Source organism: Phalacrocorax aristotelis, chromosome 3 (genome assembly GCF_949628215.1).
Source record: "Phalacrocorax aristotelis chromosome 3, bGulAri2.1, whole genome shotgun sequence".
Taxonomy (NCBI): Eukaryota; Metazoa; Chordata; class Aves; order Suliformes; family Phalacrocoracidae; genus Phalacrocorax; species Phalacrocorax aristotelis.
The window spans coordinates 39,201,871-39,226,785 of NC_134278.1; the positions used below are offsets into that span (position 1 = coordinate 39,201,871).

At 39.3% G+C, this 24,915-nt stretch overlaps 1 protein-coding gene across 5 annotated transcripts in view; it reads right to left on the reverse strand.

Annotated features, from left to right (window-relative positions):
* Positions 1–778: 778 nt before the first annotated feature.
* The window catches only part of CEP162 (centrosomal protein 162), a 47,476-nt gene continuing 23,339 nt past the window's right edge, over positions 779–24,915 (reverse strand). For 3 of the 5 annotated variants that reach the window (XM_075087206.1, XM_075087207.1, XM_075087208.1), the window contains 14 exons: positions 23,434–23,576; positions 22,432–22,659; positions 21,627–21,764; positions 20,583–20,695; positions 19,703–19,808; positions 17,295–17,421; positions 16,246–16,409; positions 14,612–14,716; positions 13,350–13,574; positions 11,526–12,196; positions 10,081–10,222; positions 7,687–7,785; positions 4,607–4,741; positions 779–2,480 (listed from right to left, as the gene is read on the reverse strand). In XM_075087206.1, coding sequence (XP_074943307.1) covers positions 2,262–2,480; positions 4,607–4,741; positions 7,687–7,785; positions 10,081–10,222; positions 11,526–12,196; positions 13,350–13,574; positions 14,612–14,716; positions 16,246–16,409; positions 17,295–17,421; positions 19,703–19,808; positions 20,583–20,695; positions 21,627–21,764; positions 22,432–22,659; positions 23,434–23,576 — 2,615 coding nt within the window. In that variant the 3' untranslated portion in view covers positions 779–2,261. Of the gene's footprint in view, positions 2,481–2,502; positions 2,672–4,606; positions 4,742–6,251; positions 6,402–7,686; positions 7,786–10,080; positions 10,223–11,525; positions 12,197–13,349; positions 13,575–14,611; positions 14,717–16,245; positions 16,410–17,294; positions 17,422–19,702; positions 19,809–20,582; positions 20,696–21,626; positions 21,765–22,431; positions 22,660–23,433; positions 23,577–24,915 lie in introns of those variants that run through there. The other 2 variants (XM_075087209.1, XM_075087210.1) reach the window with 2 other exon arrangements.

Consider the following 24,915-nt stretch of genomic DNA (forward strand, 5'->3'; position numbering starts at 1 on the left):
AAGCAATGATTCAAAGGAATGATGTTTAGGATTCTTTTAATCCATCCATTGTAATGCCTCCTGGAAATGCATGATGAACTAGTGTAACATAAGAAAACTATACATGAGGAGTATGTAATTCTAGTACTCTCTGAAAGATCCCACTGAATTGCTTGGTGGAATACAGCAAAAGCCAGTGACCCGTTTTGTCAGCCTTTGCGCCGTTTCAGGGGATTTTCCCCTTTCTGCACTGTCAAGCCTGCTGGAGAGTCAAGAACTACTGACTTCATCAGAATAGTTACAATTTGAACCTTAGTTCTGCAAAAAAGAACACCGTTACTGCGGCCATTCAAGAGCAGAGAGAGGCTGTTAGTGTGTCACCTTTGTGGTAAGTGCCTAGAAACTAAAGCCCATGCTTCAGTGAGTCTACAACTACATAAATACATGTGAGAACACAGTCTAAACTGTACCATAGCTTACAGAAATGGTAAGTAAAACTGTCTCTGCTCAGTTAAATAGACTCACAGAGAAAATTTAATTTGAAATTTAATTAAAACCATGTAAGATCCCAGCATTTCCTGAGAACTGAATGTAAGAATTTTAAAAGCTGTTTGAATGAACTGCATGAACATTAAGGCAACCCCTTCTTGATGACCTAGCTGTTACATGTTTGAGGGAGAGCTTCCAGCAACCAGAAATGCTTCCCCTAGGCCTTCCCGTCCCAGGCGGTGCACGCACAGCATCCCTGCGTTCCCGCTCGGGGAACACGAGGGTTGCTGTAATTTAACAACAATCTCACTCCAGGTCACACACTGTAATACAGAGTTACACATAGAGCCAATTGTACAGGAAATAACTAGGAAGTTGTGATTATCCAATTTTACCCCTTTCATTTGCAAAATATTCCCAAATCAAGAAAATGCAGCATATTTACACGTAGCTGATATTTTTATATACAAAGTCTTGTTGTATGTACATTTTATGAATACAGACTAATACTTCATGAATGGGGGACAAAACATCCATCCAAAAAATACTGAAAATATCTGAATATGAAACAACCAAGATTACTATATTAATTGCAAACAATTTTTTTCATGTCTCTTTATATACACTCTCTCTCACATTATCTTTGTGTGCATGTGTGTCAAAAAGAGCATGGAAGGGCCTTGAAGAGGCGTGTGACTCCAGCAGGGCAGAAGCAGGGAGGGAGAAGGCAATGGTGTCTCTAACATTCTGCTTGTTACCCGCTACGATGCCCGTCAGTTCAGCAGGCCGGTACATCTGCAGGCGGTGGTTGGGTGGTAGATCACTCCTGCTTTAGCAAACTAGTCTCCCTTGTCACTCTTGAAGATGTTTTTTTCTTCCTCCTGGCCCCTTTTCCAAATCGCTCTGTATTTTAACTCTGAATTTGCCCACCACCCTGACCCTGCAGTTGAGCTTTAGTACATTGTCTTCACATTTGATGGGCCTCTATTCTGTCAAGACCATCCCTGAAGATGGTACTCCGTCAGATCCAGAACAGCCCTGTGTAAACTTACTCAGGACAGCCTTCCCTTTCACAAGGGATACCAATAACTACTCTCGCACTGTATTTTACAGGCTTTTTTCCTATCTGCCCTGTAACAATTCAGGCAGCCACTCTGCCATCATTCTTCCCAGTGCAGTTGGAAATCTCTGCAGAGTAAACAGGGACGACTTGGAATCTGAGCATCACCAGGGAACACCTGCTCTGCTCCACCCCTCCAGTCATTCACAAGGGTAAAAGGTGTCTTAAGGGAAGGAATATTCTATGAAGTGGAGGGAGAGAAGCAACATGTTGGGGGGGGGGAAGGGGGGAGAGGATTTTTGTGCCCTATCAAATGAAAAATAACAACACTATATACTAAAACCACAAGCCAAACAGCATGGTAGTCAAATTGTTCACAGAGGAATCACTGTGAGACAAGTTATAAGCAGAAGTTAAAGGTATTCAGGTATGTCCTCCAGTATCTGAAAAAGCATCAAATGTAATTTCTCAATGGTAAATGAGTTCATGGAATAATCTCAGTATTCCTAAGATATTTAAAAAATTGCATGTAACTTTATTACTAACAAAATACGAGACATCATACAAGATGACTGGGGTGGTGCTCAATGCGAATCTACCTTTGGACAAGCAAGATTCCAGGTAAGATCAGAATGTAATTAAATTTACAAGTGTTACATTAATGGTTTTCAATAATATTTTCTATAGATAACTGAGTGTGAAAATTCTGCTTCTCTAGCCCACTCCTACATAATCACGTCTTCCAAAAGCTGTCCGTCACGTTGAATCCACTGGAATTAGGTACAGGAATAACAACCCCTTGTTTCTGCAGTTCACGTAGAACATCTAATATCGAATCCAATTCCACTCGAAATTTCTCCAGTTCTCGATTCTTCCGCTGTGCCAGCCTTCGCCACTTCTCAGCCTCGCGGCTTTGCCTTGCTTCAGTAGCGCGCTGTGTTAGTTGGGCTGCCTGCAAACGAGAAGTGAGTCAGCGCTGGGACGCCCTAGTCAAAAGCTCAGCCAACGCCGTCCCTTTGCAAAAACACGCCACTTCGCTTTATTTGATGCTCAGTCTCAGAGCCCAGTGCTCATGTGAAGTGGAAACAATTTGTCCTGACTGTTACGAAAATCATTCTGATAGCGATGAAGTTCTTTAAATAGCTGCATTAATGACAGAAGGGTAGAATCCATTACTGACTAATGAGCCTTGAGAGAATTTAACTTATCCTCTCCAAAGCAGCAATGAAAGGTTTGAATAAGACAAAGCTGAGCATTTAACATAAACCCCTCTATAATCAAAACGAACCTTTTGAATTGCCATTTAAACGTGTTAATTAAACAAACGCTCTGCTAGAGAAACCAAATCTGAATGACATGTTCTGGGCTACAACTGTTCTTTTAGAAAACCACAAGTTCTATGAATGATGAGAAAATATCCTGTAGTCACAGAGGTCTGGAGCTGCTGCAGATAAAAATTTGCAATAATTTTGCCGTGACTCCATGGCACAATCCTATTAAATTGCCCAGAATAAAAAGTATCACAAGGGATCAAAATCTCCACGCCACTATTAATTGTAATAAATCCTTTAAGGAAAGCTCTGTCACTTGAAGGCCATAATCACTGTATTTGCAGTTTGATCCTAAGGATAACCTATTATTTCCTTGTTCAGCAGTTAGTTTTTCTACATTGTTCAGTTCGTTATCACTCGGCTGGGGGACTGTTCGGTGCCCCGCCGCAGGTGAGTAAAGGTGCAACGCTAGGACAGACAAACCCCAAAGCTTAATAACAAGGCCAGCGGCCCCAGGAAAGAGGAAATTACTTAGTAGTAATTGTTGCGTGTACTGTCGCTCCTATTTTATTAAAGTAGATTACGAAACAGCTTAGTAAATACTATGGGTCAGTAATGATTTCAGTGGCGACAGATGACAGACTAGGCAGCGGCAGACACTTTAGAGAAATGGAAGAGAAATTGTGTTGTACAAAAGCTATTGCAGTTGCCTTTAGCAGGACAAAAGGTGAACCGAAATAATAAAGTCATCGGTGGTGGCAGGGTTCGTTCTCAATGCACAGACTTGTTTTATGCACAGTTCTTTCTTTTTGGGAAGAAAAGTAAATATCTGATGTAGAAATGTATGAGAATAAAGCCTTCTACCACCAACAATTCTGTAAAGAAAAGTGTATTCCTTGAGATCTGGTTCAAAACTGTAGAACAAACTCCACAAACTAGGAACAACGGCAGGTTTGATTATGTTCCAGCCTAACTGCCCTTCGACTCCATGTATTTAAGTAAAACCTAAGTTAAAACACTAATGAAAGACAATCATATATTTAAGTGATGAAAGTGTTGAGAAAAAAAAAAATCTATATGAGCTAGAAAACTGTTTCCAGATGATAGAAGCTCCCAGATAGGTGAAAAATCAGGATGGAGGCCATGACATAAGATGGAAGTAACAATGCAAAACTGTTTTACCCATTCAAGGGATACAAGCGTCAGATACAAGAAGCTGTAGCGCAAAGAGCCAACTGTCAAAATCCAAAAGTTTTAGTTTGTAGAGGATAAAGGCTTTGTAGTTGTTGTTTCATGTATTAAAACCAGTACGTGGTAAACTGCTGCAAGATGTTTCTATGCTTTTAACGCAGCTTTTCTGAATGGGACTTCTAGGACTAGAAAATAAAATTAGAGTTCAGCTGAGGAATATATCATAGCTTAACTAACTCTGCGTTACAAACTGCCGCAATTTTTCAACACCTAGCTTTCACTGTGTAACTGAAATACGAAATAACTGAATGATACAAGCGACTACTAGAGGTCACGTGGCCCACCCAACCCTCTGCTAAAGCAAGGCCTCCTGAGGTCAGGTTGCGAGGAAGTTACGCACCTGATAGGCAAGTCACGCGCAAGGTACCACGGCGAGGAGGTGCTGACTGACGCTGCATCCAGAGTCACCGGTGTCAGCCAGCACCAAAGACAAACCATGGCTGCACTCAAAAGTTCCTGCCCCGCTGCAGCGTGAGCTAAACGAGCCTGTGCATAAAGTTACGGCTAAACCCATAAATTGCTCTTGAGAAGTAAATGCAGATATGCTCCAGCGTACCTTTTGAATTTCTTGCTCTCTTTCTGCATGTCTGGTCTCTATATGCTTGATTTTCTTTTCCAGGCACAAGAAATGCTTCATTTCAGGACTCTGGCTCTCCTTAGCCTCTCTCAGTTCTTCCAACAATTTTGTCACCTATGGTTTGAGAGAATCATTGTGTTAAGCAGCATATGAAACAGATTCCTTTCAAAGTGTATTTGTGTTGTTTCATCATTCCGTTCAAAAGCTGCAGAAAGGAAGACCAAAGAGAAGTCTTCTGTTTTCAAACACTTAAACAGGGGCTCCAGGGACTTCAACCGGGATCTTTCATTTGTAAGAAGAGGCCTGAGGATATGAAAATCTAGTCCTTTTTTATAAGTCCTGTCCTGTTCATAATATGTTATGAGATGATTATTTACAGTAAATTTTTGTAGTTTTAAACATACTAAAAAGTTAACAGAAAATATTATGATTAGATGTTCTTACAAGATCCCTTCCCACACCCTGGTTAAAGACCAAATATAAGATGTATCAGTGTGTATTTCTAAGGAATAAATTAAGAAAAGACAGGCTGCTAACACACATGATTACGAACAGCCTTTGGTTTAATAATTGCCAGGTCAAATCAAGTCTTCCAATGACTTACAACTGATTTCCTAATCCTCCAGAAATTCAGGTAAGTTTTCTTATGAACCCCTACTGGTTTATTCTAATTCTTTTCCTATTTTAAGTAATCTGATATTTCTCCATGTAGCATCCTTCGAATTTTTTGGTCACTTTCTTAATGTGTATAAATAAACTGAAGTGAAAGGTTTTCAGTTTTTCTCCTTTATTACAAGCCTTAGATCCCTTTACCCAACATATCTGCGAACTGCTGATCCTTTTCAAGCTCTCAGCCATCCTTGGCTCTCTGCTGCTGAATTCAAGTAGCTGGAAGCATTGTGTGCTTCATAAGATGTTGCCACTCTTACTCAGAACTGACTCCAAGATGGCTTACTATTGTCTCCATTTTTTAATGTTTTCTAAAATACCAATGCCTATGTTACTACATTCTTCCTGTCCATTTCTCCAGCAGCTTTGAACCTGTGGGCCGATTTCAGCCACATTTGTCAGCGGAGCAGAAGTCTTGGTTTCGTAAGTTCTGTGAAAATGAGCTTTTCTGCTAAGCTGCGCCACTGAAGGAAAGGGCTGATGCGTGATCTCAAGCATATAATTAAATTCCAGAAAAATTAATGCAGGAAAGATGTTATGAGGGGGAAGAAGCCCCAGGAGAAAACGAGCTCCGTGTATTTTGCCAGCAACAGAACTGTGTTAAATACAAAGCTGTGCTACGTGCAAGCTGTTATTCAAGAGAAGAATATAGTTAATAGAAAACATCCACAAACAGCGTTTCTGAAATCACTATTCAAATAGCAATCTTCCAGTGAGCCTCAGAAAAAAAGTTTGCCTTTTTGAGGTACCACCGTTTTAGACAGAGGATTCTCAATCCTACTGCGAATGGTAGTGGTTTTCCCTATCACGACTAATGACGTTTGCAGGTTTGGTTGCCTTCTTTTTTCAGCTCAACTTATTTAACCATTTAATGCTTAAAATGTATTTTAAAAGCAGCGCAGATTGTTATTTAAATAAAGCAGTCATACCAGAGGGCAAAGGCAAGGCTTTATTTGGATATTTCTCTCTGTATAGTCCTGCAATGATTTTTGCAACCAAGACACTCCGTTACATTTTCTTAAATGCCAGCATCTCGAACTCGGCCTGTAACGTCTGGGTCAGACAGGATGACCATCCTCTTAAGCATCGCTGTCATTAGTAATCTCTAAAGCAGAGAGGCATAGAAGAAACATATCTGTTGAATAACATTTGTCTCGTCGTACTCTTGCCCTGTTTTCCCAGGAGGAAGTATTATATATACACCGAGGTCACTGGAGTGAAACCAGCGTCGTATGGAAAGGCAACATCTATCATTAGATTCATAATATGAACGCAAAGTCTCCGCCTTTATTCTGGAAATACAGAGCTTGTTTAATAGGAGATCTTGCCTCTCACCCTACGAACCCTCACTTTTTTATAAATCCCAACAGAGGTGGAATTTGTCATGGGTAAGAAATATTGAATGAGTTTAGTGAGACTAAGGTTTATTATATTAAGTACGTACTAAACACATACTGATAATTCTTTCATTTCTTCTATGTACGGGCAGCAAACAAGATTAAACATCTGAAGTTCTCAGTCCCTTACAGAACAGAAGGATTCTTTTTAATAACACTTGCAGGTTAATTACTGTATTATCAAAATTAAGTTAAAATTAGCAATGTATCAGGGGGATGGTGAATTAAGCATAGGCACAAGGCTAAGCCAGGCTATATCCTCCTCCTGACCAGCAGGTGATATAAAAAAGACTGGCAGCATTTTAAGAACGACAAAAGCATAGCCAATAGTTCAAAAAGCTTGAGCTGAAAGACAGACAGCAATTTTACACATTAACTCAAAAATGAAAACATGAACAAGTGTAATTTTTATATGTTATTAATAGAAGATTAGGAAAAACAGATACCTCACAAACCAGTGAATTTCAGAAGAACTATTACAACTAACCTTCTCTTCTTAAGAGATCTCAAGTTTTGTAGACATTAAAGGAGAAAACCAAGAATGTAATTGCCTAAGTCAGTTTTATGGCGATGAAGGATGAAAAAAGGAAGGCTTTATCCGAACAAAGAATTTGAAACAATAATAAAATATCCTCTTGTAAAGAAAAAGTCCTGTGGTCTATTTACTACCCATCACAACTCTCAAAAGAAGAGGCTATGAATGCTTGGATTAACATGCTGATCAATTTCCATATAGATGTCAGACATTTCTAACATAATAAATAATGATATCATCATCATCAAAGGAGGTCAGAGTTCCACCTTCTGTGCTGTGTTGTTCTCTTGTTCACATTAGAAAAATATATTGCATTCTCAGGTACAATTGATGTAGAAGCAACTGAAAAGATACTGTATCTAAGACTTATTTCCTATGTATTATTTGAGGCTTTACAAGGATGAAAGTGAAAACTCTCTAATTAGTATAAGGTACCCCTAGTCCAAATTTAAATATACCTCTTTTTGTAGGAGTTCCTCTCGCATTTGTGAAACTAGAAGGGCTTCCTGATGTCTCTGTTGTTCAGTGATTTGTTCTTGGAGATGCTTTATTAATATCTACAAAAAGGTTAAAAATAGTCATTGTTAACGTAAATATCCGTGACAACATGTGAAGACCTATACAGGAAAAATACACCAAAAATAAAATTAGTATTGTAGTATTGCAGGTATAAGTGATGCATATATTAACAATGCAACCCCTGACACATGCTTATCTGTGCTAATTAACAGTCCTTTACGTGGACTGTTAAATAGCGCACATGTATGTACAATACATGTACATGAAAACAAGTCTTGATCTTCAAGTTACTTTCTTCAGTTAAAAGGAGTTCTGAAATAATCTGAATGCATTAGCTCTTTCTACGTTCATACCGTGTGTAAAACTTTTCCCAAAATAATAATGCACAAATATAAGGACAGGCCCAGGTCCTCATGGGGGATTTCAACCACCCTGATACCTGCTGGAGGAACAACACAGCAGGGCATAAGGAATCCGGGAGGTTCCTGGAGAGCATGGATGACAGCTTCCTGACCCAAGCGATGGAGGAGCCAGTGAGGAGAGCTGGGCCTTAAACCCCTGAACAAGGGTTTGTTGGGGGATGGTAACCTCAAAGGCAACTTGGCTGCAGTGGTCATGCGATGGTGGAGTTTGGGATTCTGAGGGGAGGGAGAAGGGCAAAAAGCAACCTTGGACTTCAGGACAGCAGATTTTCTCCTGTTCAAAGATCTGTTTGAAAGGATCCCATGGGATGGGGCCTTCAAGGAGGGAAGAGGGGCCCAAGAAAGCTGGGTGACATGCAAGGATCACCTCCCCCAAGCTCTAGAGCAGTCCATCCCAACAAGCAGAAAGTCTGCCAAAAACACCAGGGGGCCTGTATGGATGAACAAGGAACTCCTGGACAAACTCAAACACACAAAAAAAGAAATGTACAGATGGTGGGAACAAGGACAGGTAACCTGGAAGGAATGTAGAGACCCTGTCCGAGCATGCAGAGATGTGGTTAGGAAACCCCAAGCCCACCTGGAATTGAGTCTGGTGAGACTGGCAAAGGCAACAAGAAGGGCTTCTCTAAGCACCTAGGTGGCAAACAGAAGACTAGGGAATACGTGGGCCTGCTGCTGAATGGGGCAGGGGCCCTGGTGACCCAGGACATGGAAGACGCTGAGGTACTGAATGCCTTCTTCACCTCAGACTTTACTAGCAAGACTGGCCTTGAGGAATCCAAGGCCCCAGAGACTAGGGGACAAGCCTGGAACGAGGAAGATATACCCTTGGTGGAAGAGGATCTCATCAGGGAATACTTACGCAAACTGCGCATACATTAAGTTCATGGCCCTGATGGGCTTGGCAGATGAGGGGAGAGCAGTTGATATTGCCTACCTGGGTTTCAGTAGTGAGGCTTTCAACACTGTCTGCTGTAAGATCCTCATAGAGAAGCTGATGAAGTACAGGTTGGATGAGCAGACAGAGAGGTGGACTGCAAACTTAAATGGTTGGGTCAGAGGGTGATGATGACTGTAATAAAGTTGAGCTGGAGGCCAGTAACTTGGGGGGTGTAACACATAGAATGGTCAATTCTGGGATCAATCCTGTTCAACATCTTCATTAAAGATCTGGATGGAAAGGACCTGGGTGTGCTGGTGGACATCAAGTTGAAAAAAATGCTAACGGTATCCTGGGCTGCATTAGTATGAAAGTTGACAGCTGGTCGAGGAAGGTGGTCCTTCCTCTCTACTCAGCTCTGGTGAGGCTGCACCTGGAGCACTTGTTCTGGGTTCCCCAGTGCAAGAGGCATAGAGCTACTGGAGGGAGTCTGCAAAGGGCCACTAAGATGATGAAAGGACTGGAGCATCTCTCTTATGAGGGACTGTTTAGCAGTGAAGAGAGAAGGCTCGGAGGGTATCTCGAGTGTGCAAAGCGAAGAGAGCCAGGCTCTTTCCAGTGGTATCCAGAGACAGGAGTAGCAGCAAAGGCCACAAACCGAAATACAGGAAGTTCTGTCTGAACATAAGGAAAACTTTTTTTACTGTGAGCATGACCAAGCACTTGTTTGGGTCTCTAAGCCCAGAGAGGTGGTGGAATCTCCCTCCTTGGAGATAATCAAAAGCCACCTGGACGTGGTTCCGAGCAGCTGGCTCTACGTAACCCTGCTTGAGCAGGGGGGTTGGACAAGATGACCTCCAGAGGTCCCTGCCAACCTCAGCGATACTATGATTCTGTGAAAACAGTGGCACAGGCTCATTTTTGGAACTATAGAACCTACTTCAAAGCAAGACAAAGTCTACAGTAATCTAGAAAGAAATAACTTTAACAGGTATCTACGTACAATGACTGTATCTACAGCATGTTACCTCTTGTGTTGAAATTCTGCTGCTTAGTTCAGCTACTTTAGAAGTAGAATGCTCCTTTGCGTGCTGGCAAAGAATCTTCTCCACTTCCCTCTGATGGGAAGCTTTCAGAGATGAAACGTACTCTGCTGTCTCTTCCTGTATCCTGAACAGAGTGAGAGGAAAATAAGATATAGTAAAGCAGCTACAGAGAGTTCTTCAAAACTGCGGTGAAGTTTCTCACTTGAACATATTAAAAAAAAGTTAAAGGCATCTTTTAAATTTCAAAACAAAACCTCGCAAGACAGCACCACTGCTACTTCGGCTGCTCTGGAGGGATGACAGGGTGGGAAGCCTACAACGTTGGCTATGTGCCTCACTTAACTGGAAGTAGCTAGAATACAGAAAGCTCAGCCAATCACTTTTTTTGGCGCCTCTTATTAAAAAAAGGGAGAAAATAGATGCTTTTAAATCATAATTCAGCTGTCCTATTTCAGATATCTATTTTAGAACAGAATGTGCCGCAATCTAAATAAGCCAATTTCCTCTAGTTCAACTATGAAGGGGTCTAAGGGAAACGAGGTGAAGTGTGAAGTTTCTACAGTTGGTCAAGTAAATCCCACTTAAAGCATATCCCAGATTGAAGGAAAGTATGTGTACCAAATATTAATGCTATACAACACAAATACAAAGCATCTAAAATGCAACTATTTATACTGAGATCTTTTTACTCAAAACCATGATGAATTGTAGCATTAACAAGAAGGATTAATATAGGTTTGCCTGTAGAAAGAACCATGACAGTGCAGTGCTCTAAAACAAACAAAACAAGCAAGTCCAGCAGAGAGCTACCAAGATGCTCAGGGGACTGGAACATCTCCCTTATGAGGAAAGGCTGAGACACCTGGATTTGTTCTGCCTGGAGAAGAGAAGACTGAGGGGGGATCTCATCAATACCTATAAACATCTAAAGGGTGGGTGTCAGGACGATAGGACTAGGCTCTTTTCAGTGGTGCCCAGCGACAGGACAAGGGGCAATGGGCACAAGCTGGAACACAGGAAGTTGTACCTGAATATGAGGAAAAACTTCTCTCCTGTGAGGTCGACAGAGCAGTGGCACAGGCTGCCCAGGGAGGCTGTGGAGTCTCCTTCCCTGGAGACATTCAAAACCTGCCTGGACACGTTCCTGTGCCCCCTGCTCTAGGCGTGCCTGCTCAACCTCCAGAGGTCCCTTCCAACCCTACCATTCTGTAATTCTGTGAAAAAAAAAAAACCCCAACCCAACCACAAACCACCAACCAAAAAACTCAAAAAAACCCGGAAAACCAAACAGTAACAATGACATTTACAGAGAACACTGGCCAAGTAAAAGCTAGCTTCACACACGGCAGACATGTTAATGTGTCACTTCAATCCTGCATCAGCCAACACTTTAATAACTTTTTTAAAGGAACACGTTGAGCATTTACCTTCGTATGTTATTTTCAGAATAAGCCAGCGTTGCTTGAGACTTCACCCTCTGCTGGTTCATTTCTAGAGACAATCTGTCTAGCTCCTCTTTCAGCTGTGCATTTTCTTGCAGAACTTCCGAGAGGTTAGAATCAGAAAAGGTACGTGGTTGGTATATTTTGTCATCCTTGAAAATGCTTAGAAAGGGTTCACTGTTGCTGGAATTCCTTTTATCTGTTGCTGAAGTACTCTTTTTCAAGATGTCTGTACAGTTTTCCTTATTATCAGTTTTATTTCTCAAATTATTATCGGACAACATCACCATTCTTTCTTTTTGAAGTTTCTCTACAGTTTTTGTAAGGTCTTGTATTTCCCTATTTTTGGTGACCAGTTCTTCATTTAGTTTTAGCAGCCTGTCTTTTGTGTTACCTTGTTTCATTTGAGAGTCTGTGGACTCTAAGTCTTTATTATCCTTTTTACCTCTGAGTTTTAATTGGGAATTTTGACTTTTAAGGTTTTCAATTTCTGTCTGGAGGTTTTTAATGGTGATCTGATGGGTCTTCTTCAGATTCTGAAGCTCCTGTTCAAGTTCTGCAGGACTGGCTTTATCACTGTCCAGTTTTGGCGATTCGCTCATAAATTTGTAGGCAAGCAGTTGCTCAAGCTCTACAAGTCTTTGCTCATACTGTATCTAAGGGAGGGGAGTGGAAGGAGGGGAATAAAAAGCGTTTTCCTCACGTGTACTTTTATTATTAGCTCTTCCTATTATTCTTTAAAGTTACTGCACAGCTGAAGCAAGGATACACATCAGTATTACTAACAACACTACTCAATCAGTTCAGAAATGAGTGAGTGAAAAAATTATGTGAAGCAAACTTAAGTCTCCTGTAAAACAGAATTACTCAAAACATTTACTACAAAGTAATCCTCTACTCACGATGCATGCAGTTACTATGGGAAAGAAAATTAAATTGACAAGAAACTATTTCATTTTTATATAATTGAGTTCTCTTCAGATGTTACCGACTTGGACAGGCAAAGTAGCGCCTTATTTTAATATGGCAAGAAGTCTTTAATTTTTTAAACATCTGTCATTATGTATTTGCCATGTGTCATTTTGCAAACGTTACTGTCACATGCCTCAAAATTGTACTTCACATTTTTTAAAAAAATCTTACATTGTAACAGGATATATTTTTATTTATTTACAAGTATGAATTCAGAGACATAGAATCTTTCTTCCTAATGAGCTGAGGAAAACCTAACCCCTCTTAATAGCCTGAACAGCCTCTGGGGAAAGCATGATGAGTTATTCACATGGGGAAAAGGAGGAACAACTGGCCAATGCTTTACTTTCCTGTTCATTAAGCACCTGTGTGGTTCACCTTTTCCTTGAGGTAAAATTTCAGACTTCCATGCTTCCTAACACAAGTCTTAAGACTTGCTATCATGTAATTTTTGGATAGAAAGTTTAGCGTTCCCAGATGTTCCCTGCAGAAATGCTCTGTCGGCAGACCTTTGAAACCACAGCCTTTGGTACAGCGAGGAATTAGGTAAGCAGCTACTCTGACCCACAGGATGAAACCCACTTATCTTAGTTGTAAGAATTAAATTATCATGCCTCAAGAATTTATCTTCTCAGTTTCAATACTACTCTAGCAATTTCAATGCTCTTTTAATCTTAGGTGCTGAGGCTACTGAAATTCTGGTTATAAATTCTTTAACTACTTTTTCCCTTGATTGTGGTCTTTGCCTTCAGTTTTCACCAGTACTCTGTGTTAGACCCCAGTAACTTGTGACTGTTACTTGTGGAGCAGACTACTCAACAAGCCTCCAGCTCTTACCTTTATTTTTTGAAACTGTTGTTCCATGGCACGGAGACTTTTTTTAGCTTCATCGTCCTTACCTTCAAGTTCTGTTTCTAACTTTTTTATTCTTCTCTCCAAAAAATCAACAGTGCTTGTTTTAGCTGAAAGACCATTAGCTTTCTCAGCAGCAGCAGCAGCATAAATCAAAGCAGGCAAAGAATTTGGGTACCTTCTTTTTAGAATTCCTTCCATTTCTCTGATCTATTAAAAAGAAAATTAAGTCAGAAGTCAAAATAAGAGAGTTCTAATGAAAAGTGAACTAAGTGACAGAATATTAACAAATCTCATCCACTTAAGCTGGGTGAAGAGGAAAACTAGAGATGCATATGTTAAGATTTTTTTTTAATATTGTTTATATTTATGTTATTGTTTATAGAAAAGCAAGACTCATCATCTCTTACTGATTCACTTATACATCATCTTAAAATATTGCTCTGGTCTTCAGACTGCCTTATGTCAAATGGAGCTTTTATTTATTTTCTTAGCACTGAAGTTGTATGTGGCTCTTAATGCTTTTAAAGTATTTGCTTTTTTTCCTGGACGTACATTCACGTTCTACTTTTCCAACTGTTACAGAGAGATTTCATAAGAATTTATTCTTCTAATAACAAATTATATGCCTTTTATTTTCGAGTCTGCAATAAAATAAAAATACCATCTTGCATGCAAGACTAATAATAAGCCCCTCTTTTATCTATGGATATTCTTCACGTTAGAATATTGCAGAGGCAATTTGTTCCGCATCCCTACCAAATGCAGATGACACCTCCTAAGAAAGGCCCACTTCCACCTGACTTTTCCTCAGTACAAACATGGATTTTAAGGTCTCTACTCCCCCCAGTTTTCACGAATCTTGTAGGAATCCAATAAAATTTAAACCCCTACTCTTGAATCAACTTGCTTGAAATGGGTCATGTTAAGGGATTACTCAACATACTCAGAAGGAGCCTTAGAAAATAAACAGCAAGCTTGTGTGTGCTTTTGCCCTCTTGTCCCTTTCCAAGAGACTAAACAGTATGTCAAATGATTTTAAAAGGGATATCAGTAAATAGCTTATTAGAACATAGTAGAAGAATCCTTTGTAAGTAAGTAATTGCAGCTTTTTGTGCCAAGAGTGCTCCACAGCACAAGTTACTTTATCACAGAGCTTCACTCAATGTTTTATCCTTATGAAAGGGCTGGTAAGTGTTATAAGAGACCTTATCTGAAATAAAGGTTAAATGAAACACAGTTCATACTTGTCGCTCAAGATCCTGTATTCTTTTAGCATCTGCCGCTCTTTCTGGCAAACGTTTCTTCTGTTGCACACACTGATGTCCAGCTTCAGCTCTGAGCTTCTCAACCTATCCAGTTTATGAGAAAATAAATTGAAGTATGTATTCAGAGACATTGGCCTGTAGTACAAAAGTAAGCATTTCAAAGACATACAATCTAATGGAAGTATTCTGCAACTTAAAAAGTGGTAATAGTAATTCCTGTACTAACTGATTCTTCAGGTTCTTAAACTAAGTTACAGCTTCTTCAAGCCAATTAAGATCAAAGGAGCTGAAACTAGATATGGAAATCTAAAAGAGAACTTCAACTCTGGGACATTCCTGTCTTCAGAACAGTAAATCTGCTTTTCTCCCATACTTCCAGTATGCAGGCTTAGTTAATAAGCTACAATATAAAGTACTACAGTTCATTACATGAATTCAAGGTAAGTTAAGGAAACAGTTTGTGATTTGCAAGGCTATGCTCTGTGATGGGATACAGATACAGCCAAAAAGCAACGTTATGTTGTGCCGAAATAAATGCTGACTCTCAGGATCAGGGGAAGGAACTGGATAGCTTATGCTTCTGCACTCCCATGAAGTCTGGCCACGAAGACTAAAAGCTTTAATCTAAAATTGAATTTCCTACCTTTATCAGCCACTAAGATCACTGTACAGGCACATTACACCTTGTATAGTTGGAAGTATTCCTATCTTGATTTCTCTCTCACATTGGCAATGTTAGCATAAGCAATGCTTTTATGCCAGCATAGTTTGACTAATTTGATTGTTTCTATGAAGTCAAAGCTCTTCATTGTTTTTAAACACCAGTCCATCCTGGAGAAAATGTAAATAAAAATATTTCCTTTCACAGCAATGATATGTTGATCAAAGTTTGATATGGTGGCGTTTAAGGGATCTCCTTCACTGGCTGCTCCTTCAGAAGCACCTCCTTTCATCTGTGCTCTCTCTAATAAAACACCATGAAAAAAATCCCAGATCAATTATATTTTATAATTGGTAAAATTCTTTATTTCTGTGAATCCTAAGTCAAATCTACTGCCACGCAGGCAATGCAAATCTCAGAACTATTCAGGATTCATTTATTAGTTTTGCTTGCTTTATATTTTGAGTGTTTTGGCTTTTTCCTCCCTACTAGAGCAACCAGAGAATTTTTCTAAGAAAGAATTTAGAACCGGTACTTAAGAGAAAAAATAAGTGTTGCCTCTGTTACCATGGAGTAAAAAGGAGGAAAAGAGAATGACAAGAGGGATGTTCCAAGTTGTTGATGTAACAATGGACATCCTTTTCTTAGCCAAGAAATTTCCAGGTTTTAAGGAAGCACATTACTTTTGTTTCCAGAAGCATCATCAAGATGTCCAATAGAAGCAAAACCAGGTTTTAAGCATTCTGCACTTGCAACTCTCACTGCATATGCAGTAATATCAATTTTGCATATGAAGACTCCACATTTCATTTAAAGGTTATAGAGTTTACATGTTTTTTTTCTTGATTTAAAAAAAAGGGATTATTTTAAAGGACAGAATTACATTATACTCATCACTAGACAAGAAGTAATTTTAAGTTCCATCTTCTTAGATAAAGCTAGATATTATCACCTCTAGTTTTAGTTTCTCAATTTCTTCTCTTGCATCTTTAAGACGGGCTGCATCTTTATCCAGAAGATCTTGATTTTCTGCATACCACTGAAGTCGCCTTTTTAAATGAGTAATTTCCTGTTTGTATGATTCTTCCATAACTTTAAATTCATAAGACTTCTCACCTACAAGAATAACACATCCTTAGTATTGTTTTATGAGTAATTATGTATTGAAGTAATCAGTCAACACCATCCTTCTCAGCACAATTCATACATTTACACTTTTGATTTATGCTTTACTGCAGTAAAGTTTTAAAACCAGACCCTAATTAGGATTTTAAATGCAACATTATTTGAAAAAAAAACCTTTTCTCTCTCATACATAGTAGTACTTAATTTTTCTCAGTTTACCATGGAAAGTATTTAAAACAGAATCCCAGGGGGATCTATTCTTGATCACGTTCTAGTAAACAATTTTCTGTAACAACATGGATGACAATACAGAATATAAGCTTAGAAGTGTATTGACCATACTTCTCCTATTTAGGGATCAAGCATTTTGAGGAGATATGGACGTAAACATTACAGCTGTAAGCACTTGTGATACATGATACTGAAAGTGAAAGAGTCCACTTTCTGGCCTCTCACACCGAGATAACTGCAGTCAAACTGGAAAGAGTTCTGATAAGAATGTTGAAAAAAAAAGGTAAGTTATAGGTTAAAAATGGGCAACATCTAAAGAGGAAACTAAGATGCAACATCGTAAATCTTTTCTTATGAACACAGTTGTCATAAATGGAATGATCTGTTTTCCGTGCCCAGTGGAAGATGGGCAAGAAATCAGACTTAATAGGCAGTAACAAAGAGTATGGCTGGGCAGAAGAAAAGGCTTTCTAATAGAGTTCAAAGGTACTGTAGCATGTCCTTCACTGTATGTTTTTATTAGAAGTTTCAAGAATTAGTCTAGATGCACTTGACTAAGTAATGTTTTAATAAGAAACTAGTTACATACTTATTTGGTGAAGCACAGACTAGGCAAAATTATCCAATAAAATGAAGGTGCTTTACCTGATGTGGATGCAATCTGGACTTTTGCTAAATCTCTCTCCTTCTTTGCTTGTCCCAGGTCTACCTCAAGAGCTTGCTTATCTTGTTTGAGACGTCTTATCTCTTCTTGTAATTTAGTTTCTTCCTTCTGGGTTTTAGAGAAAACAGTAGACAAGGAAAATGAAACACACACAGTCATACAAAAAAACCTGAACGTGCTTTTTCTCCATAAAATGATTAAGTCACAAAAGCTGTGTCAGACTGCAGCAACAATGAGGTTTTCTATTTTTAGTATTATTCTTGGGCCTTGCTACAGCAGAGCATGGGAAAACTTCAGCTAAATATAAAAAATCCCATTTTTTAAAATATGTCTTACATAACTGTTTTAGAAGTAGAAAACTTCTGCCTTTAGGGATGGTCAGTAAAGAAAATGGCTCCTACTTATTTCTAAGACTTATGACTGTAGCTTAAGTGGACAGATGTATTGTCCAACAGGTCATCTTACCACATTCTACTTATCACCATTTTCTGCATGCACTCTGGTCTGTTTATTTATGTGTGATCACTAGCAAACTTCAAGATTAAGTAGGATGAAAGGTCTTGGTGCCAGCCTCTGGAGATGGAGGCCCTTGGTCCTAGAGAACCATAGGTACAGGGAGCAGCAACTCCGGACGGGCCGAGATTTTGGGGCCAGCCGGCAAATAGACCAAGCGTCTAGAGCCAGCAATGGCCAGCATCTGCATGTATGTGTGTTACTGCTTGTCACAGAATCATAGCATGCCCTGCACTGGAAGGGACCCACAGAGATCATCAAGTCCAATTCTTGTCCCTGCACAGGACAACCCCAAAATTCACACCACATCTCTGAGGGCATTGTCCAAGTGCTTCTTGAACAGTCAGGCTTGGTGCTGTGACTGCCTCCCTGGGGACCCTGTTCCAGTGCTCCAGCACCCGCTGGGTGAAGAACCTTCTCCTAATATCCAACCTAAACCTCCCCTGGCACATCCTCCTGCCGTCCCCTTGGGTCCTGTCATCAGTAACCAGAGAGAAGAGATCAGTGCCTGCCCCTCCTCCTCCCCTTGTGAGGAATCTGCAGATGGCAGTGAGGTCTCCCCTCAGTCTCCTCTTTTCTAGGCTGAACAAACCAAGTGACTTTAGCTGCTCCTCATACGGCTTCCCCTCTAAATCCTTCACCAACTTCATGGCCCTCCTCTGGACACTCTCTAGCAGCTTTATTTCCTCAGTATACTGTGGCGCCCAAAACTGCTCACAGTGCTCGAGGTGAGGCCGCACCAGCGCAGAGCAGAGCGGGACAATCACCTCCCTCAACCGGCTGCAATGCAGGGCTTGGTGCACCCCAGGGCACGGTTGGCCCTTTTGGCTGCCAGGGCACACTGTTGACTCATGTTCAACTTGCTGTTGAAGTGAACTCCTATCCTGATGTGCTGAACAGGGTCAGTCCATACGTGCTCTGTGTGTTTTGTCCAAGAGTACTGTTTGTATTTCTGTGGTGTGAGCAAAGGCATTGCTCTCTGTATTATCTGTTTGCCTGACTGTGTTAGCATTGTCTGCGTGTCTGTCTCCATCTTTGGATCTTGTGTTCAGTCTCCTTACAGGCTGGACCTAAGGACAGGGAAGCATAGCAGCAGCACCTATGAGGCTGGAACTAGGGGAGTCCCTGGAATTTTAAGAGCTCAAAGTCAGCTCTATCAGACCAGGAATGCCTCTGCTGGTCCCGAATCTCACTGGATCCAGACTCTTTTATAACCTACCTAACCAGGTTTTTTTTTGTTTGTTTTTGTTGTTGTTTAATTTTGTTAAAACAATCAAACAACAAAAACAAAACAAAACAAAAACAAACAAAAAACCACCAAAACCAGAAGAAGTAGCTTTTAATTTCTGGTCTAACTATCAGAGGAATTACGTACCAGAACAGTCCCCCTCTTGTAGTAAACAGCAAACAGAATTTCCTGAAAACCTTTAATTTTTACATGAAGCTTACTAAACATACTCCGTCAAAAACACAAGCATCTGTAGAACTACACAGAAGTTACATGAGTGAATAACAAACAATTCTTTTCACTCTGATGTTCTTTTCTAGACCTTACTTGGGACAGAGCATGGATAAGCACTCTTATGGATTTGTCTTATGTGGGAAAGCTATCACGACTTTCAGAAGCTCTCACAAGATATTTCCGAATTTCCAGTAAACATGGCAACACTACACTTCTTTCAGTGAATCTGTGTCTTCAGGGATTACTTCTGAAAGTTCATTTGATGAGACATTTGTGATATACAAGGATGGCAAATAATTACCACTGGAGAAGAGTAGCGTGCTCCACTACTTAATTTACATTATTAGTCTACAATGTGGATAGTTATGCGTTTTTTGTAAGAACACGTGAAAACCAGGCTTGGTATATACCTACCTGTGCAGCTCGAAGCTCTGAAATCAATTCTGTGAAGCTTTGATTTCTGGCTGGTTCAGAATCCTGCACGATTCGTGACTGGATATTAGTCTTCTCTACCTTTTCTCTAAACAGCAAAAACAGGTATGCAATGTGGTGACTTGGCACACTACAGTGGTGTATTAAAAACCAGATGCTGTTGTCTCCCCCACCTGGTACCATGACGTTAATCCATGCAGGCTCAAAACAAAGAAGCAACTATGCGGTACATCTTTATACCAAAAAAATTTCACCTGTAAGGTGAAATTTTCTCACCTTGCATAAACTTGTTTGTTGGGACTACACAAGGGAGGGAAACAAAACCTACTCTGCATCAGTGGAACTCATCTATGGGCCTCTCCCAAGCAAAGGTTAGTAAATTAGGAGTATACGCAATCGCTAGGCTTTTTCCTTGTTATTAGCACAGGATGCAAATCTTACAGGACCAACAGCGCAGTGAATCTAATGGTTTCTCCACTACCAGGATCCCTTGCGGCCCCTGATCTACAGTGTATCTTACAACAGTATCAAAACATTTTGACACGTGAGCACAGCTGTAATACCAGAACTAGTATATGTCTTTCACATCCAGATATGAAGCAGAGTATTTTAATTTTAGCACTGAAATATTCCCCAAATGGAGGACTCTAGTCTTCCCACAGGTCTGCAACATCAGCAAGAAGACTAAGAATTAAGTGCCCATAATCAATGTAAATAAATTCTCAAAAGAGAAAACAAAACCACAAACCCCAGAAACACCAGAAAACATGCACCTGACAGACTCTACAGTGATTCTTCGTAAATAAAATAAACACAGCTGAATACTCCAGAGATTTTATATCAGATGTTTAAATGAGCCTACCTTAGGGCTATTAATTCAGACATTAAACACTGATTCTCCTTAAACATTCGTTCCTCATTTTTTTTGTTTTGGATTTGTAGCTCTTTCATTTGTTTGTATAACCTCTCATTTTCCTAAGACAGACAAAGTTAAAGAATGTTCGTAAATTACTGTTTTATCCAGTTCAAAAACAATTGTCTATGACTTGCATAGTTTGCCCACTGAAACAGTGGAAGCAAACAGTAAATGTTTTATTACTAAGTTTCTAAAATGGACATCTACTTTCATTATCTTTATGCTAAAGTAGTATACAGTGACCTCTACAATCTTGTCTGAGTGTCTGTTCACTCTGGAGAACCTATGCTAGTTCCTCTGCAAAGCTACCCCAACTGTATTCTAAAAGCACAGAGATGGATGGGTGCCGACAGATCAGAGCTCAGCCTGCCCATGCTCCAATCCTGTGGACACAAACCATCACCCCTTCGGGATGCTCACAGCCATACTGGCAAGACATTGTGCCTCTACCAAGAAATGCTGCTGAGCACCATCTGGAAACTGGTTAAACTAATCTATTTGATTTTACAGCTGCAAGTATTCAAAAGGATTATTAAGTTTGCATTATCTATTTCTACACTTGGCTAAGTAATAAAAATCAGACCCACTAATAAGGTTTCCTTGAAAGCAGCTGCCGAGGTCCTGTGAAAGACATCTTGAAAACAGAACCCTCCAGATTTCTAATTTTGCTTAAAAATACTACTTTTCTACTATATTTGGGGCAAAATGTTTGCAGTTCTTTATTGGCCATAAAGTATTTTCCCAGTTCCTAACTGACAAGTCAGCATATTTTTAGAATTTAGAGCAGTTACATGGAATCATGTCAAAACTTAGTCCAAACTAGACATACGTGAAACACTTCTTAAACGTGCAATACGTTTGCCTTTCCCACTTAAATTTCATTCACTTTTTACATAGGAAGATAAATGTTTTCAACAGAAAAGTAGTAACCACTACACAATTTTGTTTCTGAAAAGTGGCTAGAACAGCTCAGTAAGCTGTGTGGTATACCTGTTGATAACCTTGAATAATGACCTCTTGATCTTCAATTTCTTTTTGTATTTGTGCCAGTTTTTCTTCAGTGACAGGAACTGTTGCTGTGTGATGGGTCCATCTCTTTTCCCGAGTCTGCTCTTCCATGCTTCTTAACTTTCAGAAATAAAAAGACACACAATTAATAATACAATTTGTTTAGCAATATGGAATTCTTTACAAGACTACACTCTTATAATATAAATAGGCCAATCTTTTCATTAAGATATGAGAGCAGACCAATGAGCCGATCTTATTATTGGAGTTTTACAGAAGCATTACAAACAGCAGCAAAGTATAAAAAGTCTGGGAAAAGTTAACAAAGTTTTACCCTCCCTCTTCTGTTCTTATGTATATAGACAGGAGGTTATAGTGGAATAACCCTGGGATTATGCCATGTAGACAAAACACAACATTGAAAAATGCATCAACCTCGCCTCCCCCCAGTGTCTCAACATATAGTACTTATCTATAATAAATGGTATGGATCATCTCTTATTCATATTTTTTTTAGACAAGAGTGAGTTAAATCTTCACAAAAAACCTACTGCAGAACTCTCAACACAGAAAACTAAAGGAACTCAGGATAACACAGTTTGTAGGAAAAAAAAAGATTGTGTCTTTTGGGCAATAGATGTAACAGAAGGTATGCATTTTCACACTAGCAGTGTGTGTATAAATCAGGATGTTCTGCTCATTAACAATTTACATAAAATAACAATATAATTTTCAGAAGCAATGTCTCCTCTGTTTTGTATTAAAGGTATATAAGATGATGAAGTACCTTACTCTGAAGAACATAGTTCTCCTGACCCAACCGAGAAATCTCTTTTTCATGCTGTGTTTTCAGTTCTACTATCTTTGTCTCTGTTTCTTTTTCTTTTTGTGAAACCGTGCTGGTTAGCTGTTGAATCAAATCACGAGCTGTGTTCAGGTCCTCCTCTGCAACTTGTACTCGTTTCAGCAAATACAGTTCTCTATCACAACTTTTGATAGGAGAAAATGATAAATCCTAATGAAGAGAAAAATTCAGAGAAACATTACACTGAGCTGATTGTTTATCAAAAATTCCACTCACCAATTTTATTTAACTGGCTTGTCTGGCTCTCAGCAACCACATAAGGCACTTGTAATGAAAAAAACCCCAACATTCTCATAGCAAAACATTCTGCATTTACTTTAATGAGCTATGTTCTCATTTCTGAAATACGTATGAGGAAAACAAGCCAAAAAAACAACCAGTAAAAACACCTCTCATATGATGGCCATTACGTAGCTACCAGAACTACTCTATTATGCATCTTACTTTTTGAAAAGCAGTAATGATTTAGGTATTCAATGAATAATTTTTTATCCAGTTTATAAGGAAGAAGGGAAATCCATCATGGTGCTGCAAATTCAGTCATCTCGGAGAAGTCAGAAGATACTATTAAATATTCAATGCAATGCAAACAGAAGAAAACCCCCAAACCGTAGTACTATAAAACATTCATAACAGATATTTTTAAGTAAAAGTTTTAAAATTTTCCTTTTCTACCACAAAAAAATAACTTTTAGAAATTAATAAGCATTCCAACTTTAAGCATATACAACCACCCAAGCAATAAAATTATCCAAGCAACTGAAAAGCAGTATGATTATACTTGCCTATTTTAAAAGCAAAAACTAGTATTTGAGTAAAGGAAAGGCTTGATTTAATATTTCAGCATTTGCCAATCTTGACAAAATAGGCTTGCAACCCAAGTTGTATATACTATCATTAGAAGCATCACTGATTATTACTTACATGCTGATACTGCCTGCAATAATCCACAGCCTGGTGTCCAAGATTATTAACAACTGATTGGCCAGACGTAACTCTGTTAAAACTTCCCTTCAAAGTTGGTTCATTTGTTGCAGATCTTATTATCCTAGTAGCAAATAAGGCTTCTTCATTTAGGCAGAAAGTAAAATAGAGCAAAATTAAACTCAGAATTTGAGGTCCTTTCAAAAAAATCTACTCATGCGATCCACCCCTTAGGCATATAAATTAAGTATTCTACAACTTGAATTTTGAGTTAAATATAGAAACTTGAGAGCAATGAGACATCATGAAAATGCTGTACTTTTTTTTAAGTAAGGCACTGGTGACAAGATAAAACAAAACCCAAAGAACAACTGAAACCAGTAGCTGGATAATAAACCCCTCATGAAACAAGGTTATCCTCAATTGTCTACTCAAGAAGTGGCCAGTTATCTAAGTATAGAGAAACACAATGTATTTCAAGCTATGGTGAAGACAGGACACAACAATTTTCAAAATGGACTCTGGAGTGCTGACAGCATAGAAAGACATGCAACATGTATTTGTTGCATCAAATAGCACCTTGACCAGAAATTAAAAATCAGTGAAGTTCCCCCTAGAGAGTAACTAATATACATGGAACTATGCATATCTTAGTCTTCTGAGATACAGATAGTAACAACAACTGCCATTTCATTTCTGCCTACAGCAATTTAAGCCAAGAGCTCCTGCTTTGGAATGTTATACCTGAAAACAAACAGGCAATGATCATTTTCCATATTTGATATTTTTTACATTTCTCACATTATTCCCTTGCAAAGGTGCTCCCTTAGCACTGATGGTTAGGGGACTGTTTGATTCAATGTCATTCTCTTCCTCGCTTTAGAGGCCCTTGCAGAATGCATCCTGGTGAGATTAACTTCTGAAGTCACCTGGAATTGCTATGGAGAATGGCTATAGCTAGAGAGAGAAGAACATGTTTGAATGAGGCTAGTGGTCTCGTTTTCTCGGGACTTGTCATTCACTTCACCACCGCCATCTGGCTGTACACCCTCCTCTTCTCCAGGGAGCACCACAGCAATGCACTGAGAAACTAAGGTCCCTTAGTTTGATAGCTGCCACTGAAGCATCTCCTTAAGATGGGCAACATAATCCTAACGTGCTTTTCCCAAGACTACTTGAAGGGTTTTAAAAAGCGTTAGATGCTAGAAGTGTGCTAAAACCTGGGCATCTGTGGAGTTATTTTCCCATGTCTCAGAGATAGCAAACATTGTCTGTAAAGACACGAAGCTGAATTATCTCATGAAACTCTTTAGGCTGCACCCAAAAATAAAAAAGTTCAGACCTTTACTTGCAACTCAGCTTTCACAGGTCTACATGGTTATTTTCCTTTCCTTAGTGTTACAAGAGACATGAACAGAAAATAGGACTTTCTTTTTAGCGCTTTCTTTGTACTCTAGGAAAGCAAAGATAAAAAGAGGCTGA